Source organism: Lactuca sativa, chromosome 9, assembly GCF_002870075.4.
Source record: "Lactuca sativa cultivar Salinas chromosome 9, Lsat_Salinas_v11, whole genome shotgun sequence".
Classification (NCBI taxonomy): Eukaryota; Viridiplantae; Streptophyta; class Magnoliopsida; order Asterales; family Asteraceae; genus Lactuca; species Lactuca sativa.
The window spans coordinates 136,559,222-136,565,204 of record NC_056631.2 but is presented as its reverse complement, the minus strand read 5'-3'; the positions used below and the strand labels follow the sequence as shown (position 1 = coordinate 136,565,204).

Genomic DNA, 5,983 nt, shown 5'->3' with positions numbered 1-5,983 from the left:
GACCTTCCTACAGGTCAAGCACCGCTCCACAAACCAAGCGGCCTCTCGCTTCATGCAAGGCCAACAGTAACTCAACCTCAGATCTCTGTATATTTTTGTATCCCTCAGATGAATAGAAAACTTGGACGTGTGTGCCTCCTCTAAGATCTTATGTCTCACACCCCCGGATACCAGTACCCATACCCAGCCACACTTTGTCAAAAGATCCCGACCATCCCGAACAAACAAGGGAAAATGACTCCGAATCCACTCTATCTTCCAGTTCGCTTTCTTCAAACCCTCCAGCTGAGCCCCCTTGATCATATCGAATAAGGGGGAAACCATTGTCGTCCTCAAACAAACATCCCTAATCGGAGCACTCGCCACCTTGCGGCTCAAGGCATCAGCCACCACATTGCCTTCCTTGGGTTGTACAAGATCTTTTTTGATATATTGTCTAAGTCCATAACTATATTTGGTATGTACTTTACCCGACCCGGCGTGGTCCATTTGGGTTGCACTTCATCCAAACAATTTATGGATAATATTTGAGAATAGTACAGGTTATGATTTATTAATATATTATAAGTTCTAATATATTAATATAAGATCATATTATTTAATTAGTATTGATCTATAATTAATCTGGGATTAATTTAGAGATCAAAGATATTACTAATTAAATATGGGCTTCTATATTTATATAGTGTGGGCTAATGCTTATTTGGAATCGGCTAGGCTTGTATGGAAAAGTCCATGGATACTCCATGGAGCTTTAACCCATGGATCTCATGGAAATGAAGAGACATGGGTATTAGGGTTTACATGGATGTAACCCTAATCCATCACACTATATAAATGAGGCTTTGGTTCTTGAAATCATACTAATTGACACTTGTTGAGGTGAGGGCCGATTTCAAGATAGTAGTGACTATTTCTCAAAGTTCCAAGTTTGTGGTGATTTGTGATTTCCATTTGAGGCATCCACACTATTGGTGCTAGGCTCTAAAACTCCAAGGAATCAACTACAACTACAAGGTAAGTGTTTCTACTAACTTTATCTGATTCAAGTTCCCCATGCCATGCTAGTTAGGATATGAACCTTGGAAAAATAATTATTTGCATGTATCTTAGACAAACATAGATCCAAGGTTTATTAGGGTTGCATGTACACTTAGGAAGTGTTAGAATGCTCAAAACCCATCAGATCTCACAATCATAATCCTTTAGTACATCCAACCACCTCCTCTATCGCATGTTCAGGTTCTGCTGATCTAACAAATACTTCGAACTTTTGTGGTCAGTAAAGATGGTGCACCGAACTCTGTAAAAGTAATGCCTCCAATTTTTTAGGCCGAACACAACCGCCCCCAATTCCAAGTCATGAGTTGGGTAATTCTCCCCATGAAGCTTTAGTTTCCTCGAGGCATACGTAATCGCATGCCCTCTCTACATCAAAACTGCCCCTAACCCCGAGATAGACGCATCACAATACACTACCAAATCATCTAATCCCTCGGGTAGTGCTAAAATCAGGGCCTCACATAACCTCTGTGTTAAAGTCTCGAAAGCCAATTGCTGGTCCGGGCACTACAAGAAAAAAGGCCTTTTACGACGCGCAAAATACGACGCTCATTGATCTATGTTACGCAAAGGAGAGTGACATTAGAAAAATGTCATCTCTTCAAAAAAATTTAAGGATAGAAGACACGCATTATTGCGCGCCCTTAAATTAGTGTCTAAAAAAAACACGGAGGGCACCTATAATAAAATGCGCGTCGTCTAAGGATGTCGCTTTATATTTTTTAATGGAACGCGCGTTCTGGGGGAAAGGGGGAAATGAAATTCTGAAAAAATTAAAAACCCCGCCATGCTCTCCTCTACCTTCTTTCAATCGTTCTTATCTCTCTCTCTCTCTCTCTCTCTCTCTCTCAATCAAATACCAAATCAGCGCTCTGATCATCTCTCCCTTTCTCCGAATCTATCCCTATCTTCTTCTCTAATCCAATTCCCGAAATGGAGTTCAAATCCAACAATATTTCTGAAGACAACAACAACAATCAAGGATGGCAGAGGGTTACTTACGCTAAGAAGAACAGGAAGAATCAGCCGCAGCAGGTGCCTCAACCGAAGGCGCTTCCAAACGGATCCGTTGTCGCTGGTAATGATAATGTCTTCACTGCTATTGAGAAGAAATCGGAGAAGCGTAGGAAGGTTATAGAAGCACAGAGATTGTCGATTTATGATCCTGCTCCTCCTCCGGTTAAATCGTCAAGGAAGAAGAACTACTCCTGTGTAAATCTTTCTCCCTCTTTTTTCTCACTGCTTTAAATACCTTCCTCCATCACCGACGACGCCATATCCGATCATATACAGTCCATCGAGAGAAAATCTAGCAGAAAGCTACTCATCCCCGGAGATTTAGCATGGCGGCATCGTCGGCGAGGGTAGATCTGGACGCTCTCCCTGTGGTATGATTCACGTTTCTGTATCGTTGATTCGACATATTTTTCATTTCTTCTATATTATAAACTCTTCTACTGTTTCTGATGCTCGATAATTTCAACCAATTCTATGATTTATAAATCGTCAATCTTATCTTCATCCTTTAGGTTAAGTACTGTTCAGAGAATAACAAGCGGCTCATTCACTTCTCCACTTGTGAAGTATACGGGAAAACCATTGGTAGCTATCTTCCCCAAGATAGCCCCTTGCGACAGGTAAGAATTCAGATTTAAAGTAGGTATCTGCATTATTTAATCAATACTTACTTATTAACTCCTTTTTTTTCTTTGATCATAACAATTTACAGGATCCTGCTTACTATATCCTTAAAGAAGATACATCCCCTTGCATTTTTGGCCCAATTGAGAAACAAAGGTGGTCTTATGCATGCGCAAAACAATTGATCGAGAGGCTAATCTATGGTATAAACACATTCTTTTTCTCATCTCTCATTAAATGATTGAATTCACCAATCACCATGGAATTCTCCTCTCATGACTTTGGCTTTCTTTGCAGCTGAGGGTGCTGAAAATGGCCTTGAATTCACCATTGTTAGACCTTTCAACTGGATGGGCCCTAGGATGGATTTCATTCCAGGGATTGATGGTCCCAGTGAAGGTGTTCCCAGGGTTCTTGCTTGCTTTAGCAATGTATGTTTCACCATATCACTGAATTTTATCTATTTAATTACTCAATTTAATCGTTATCTGGACTTAAAAAATGGATTCTTTTGTTTCACAGAATCTTCTCAGACGTGAGCCTTTGAAGCTAGTTGATGGTGGTGAATCTCAAAGGACCTTTGTCTATATCAAGGATGCCATTGAAGCTGTTCTTTTGATGATTGTATGTTACTTATTAGTTATTACAACACTCTTAATTTCAATCAAAGATGAATCTCATTCTTGACTATTTTCTTCACAGGAGAATCCTGCTAGAGCTAATGGTCATATCTTCAATGTTGGAAACCCCAATAATGAAGTTACAGTGAGGCAGCTAGCTGAAATGATGACCAAGGTTAGTGAAAAGGGTATTTTGGGAAAGTAAAAGTTTGGTCCTGTCCTAAGTCCTAACATTCCATTTTATTGCATACGCAGGGTGTGTGGGCCTCATTGATGTATGCATTTTTCCCTTCAAATAATCAAAGCCTTTTTTTCTTTTAGAATTAATATGGAACATAAGCTTTTTGTTTCACGTTCTTTCTGAAGCTAAGAAAATAATTGATTCATGTATGGCTGCAAAGGTAAGTTTTGTAACATCTTGTATTCAAGAAATAACAATGTACTTTCCACAAAAAAATTATAAATTATATTCTTTGAAAAAATTGCTAGATTGGTAGGTTTAAAAGTAGAATGTCCTAATAAGAATTAATTTTAAATGTAGAATGAAAATGACAAGTTAATATTTGTCATTGAACTGTAGGTAGACTCGTTTGCTTACCTACCTCCTAACTCAAAGCATCACTTTGAGAGTTATGAATCTTCTACACTTGTTGTATTTGAAAAAAGGTATGTTATTCCTTCTCTTTATTTCATCCTGCATCTGTGTGTGTTATCAATTAACCATAAGGGCTAAAAAGTAATTTAACTTTTGTGTAGGTATGCTTACCTAGAAGATCATATTCCCGAGCCAATTGTTGGCTCCACCAATTAGCAGCCACTTCTTGATACCCCTGGAGACGTATATACTTTTTTAACAATCAACCTAGTAGAATAAGAGTCCACTTTTTTACTATTAATTTTTTTACTGTTTCCATATTAGGTATTCCATATTAATTTTTTTAACAATCAACCTAGAATAAGACATCACTGCCCTTTTGAGTCTCAAGAAAATGCAAAACCCTGCAGTGACACTGTTACCTTTTGGTTTACCAATCCAATCTACATGTCACATTCCTTAGTAACTGATTCACTAGGATCTATCAAAGGCTCTATCTTTCTGCTGAAGAGAACCGTCCCCTTTGATTACTGATAAATTGATGGTCATTCATATTTTCTTTATCTATCCCCTCTAAATGAAATGTATCTCAATTATTGCAGTTTCAAACTGAGAAGAAGCATTCAGATTATCTGGATGTCTTAAGCGAGACACATAACAGAGCCTCAGATCAAAAGATCCAGATTGGTGCTGATCCGGGTGATGGTCACACAAAGCACATTTTTAGAGGCTAGATGCAAGTGGTCTCTCTCTTTCTCTATCTCCTTTTTTTTAAATAAATTTGGTTCTCATTGTTGGCTTCCGAATAGCTTTTATTAATCCTTGTAATTATATTTTTATCTTTTTTCTATCAGATGTGCATCCTCAGTTCAGTCCTTGATAAGTGCCTAAGGCTGCTTGGTTTTGAGTCGGCAGCACCTTGCGATACCTCTTGCAAACTCAGGTATGTAGCTTTATTATTCCGAATAGCTCTTGTTTTCTAGTATTAGAAGATCATATGTCTTGATTTCATGCATAACAATAGAGAGATATTGTAGCATCTTTAATAGAGCTATGTAGCATTATAATCCTTCAAATGTGATGGAAACATATGAGGTGCAACGAATAAGCAAAGAAAACTCTTAATCCCAATGATGTCAATAATCTTCCAGAAACTAAAAATCTTCATTGTTTGTACGATGCATGATATATTTGCATCCCATGCTATATTATTTAGATGCTTTAACTTTCATTAATTGGTTTGAATGTTGGTGTTTAGTAATTAAACTCAATTTATTCCTCTTTTTATTAACAAATTTTATTTATTCATGATCTTCAGCTATCTTCTGCTTGTGGGCGGCTTGTAATTTCAAGTGATGGAGTCTGGGATACTCTTTCCACTGAATCAGCTCTGGAATGCAGTCGCGGATTGGCTCCGGAATCAGCAGCAGCACAAATTGTCAAAGTACGGAAACAAAAAAATGTCAAATTTGTAATAAAATATTATGCAATGGATTCTATTTTTGTATGACATTAAATTTTATGAAATGGATCATATTTTTTGTATATGATATTTTATTTTCTATTATGATGCATTAAATGCAAATTTAATTTGAAAATTAGTAAATCTATAAAAAAATATTTTTTTAAACATTTAAAATTACGATACGCAAAAATGTGTGTCATCTTCATTTATGACATGGCCTTTCTTGACAGGGGCTTTCTTGATACGCATTGCGTGTCATTAACACGCGCGTCGTAAGGTTACGACACGCGAATGCGTGTCGTCTTCCTTTATGACAGGGCCTTCCTTGATACGCATTGCGTGTCGTAACCGCGCGTCGTAAATGCGCGTCGTCTATAGACGACGCGCAAAAGCGCGTCGTCTCTCTTTATGACAGGGCCTTCCTTGACACGCATTTGCGCGTCGTCTGAGCGTTTTACGACGCGCAATGAGCGTCGTAAAAGGCCTTTTTTCTTGTAGTGGGGCCCCATCGAAAGTCGCATTCTTCTTGGTCAAACGAGTCAAAGGCATGACAATCTTGGAGAAATCTTGAATAAATCTCCAGTAGTACCCCGCTAGGCC

The 5,983-nt window shown here is 38.1% G+C and overlaps 1 protein-coding gene across 1 annotated transcript; it reads left to right on the top strand.

The window, feature by feature from the left end:
- The first annotated feature begins 2,405 nt into the window (after window positions 1–2,405).
- LOC111887799 (UDP-D-apiose/UDP-D-xylose synthase 2) lies at window positions 2,406–3,548 on the top strand. The gene is made up of 6 exons (XM_052767798.1): window positions 2,406–2,450; window positions 2,592–2,699; window positions 2,792–2,906; window positions 3,001–3,134; window positions 3,226–3,327; window positions 3,406–3,548. The coding sequence occupies exons 1-6, from the start codon at window positions 2,406–2,408 to the stop codon at window positions 3,526–3,528; spliced, it is 627 nt and encodes a 208-aa protein (XP_052623758.1). The 3' UTR covers window positions 3,529–3,548.
- The last annotated feature ends 2,435 nt before the right edge of the window (window positions 3,549–5,983 follow it).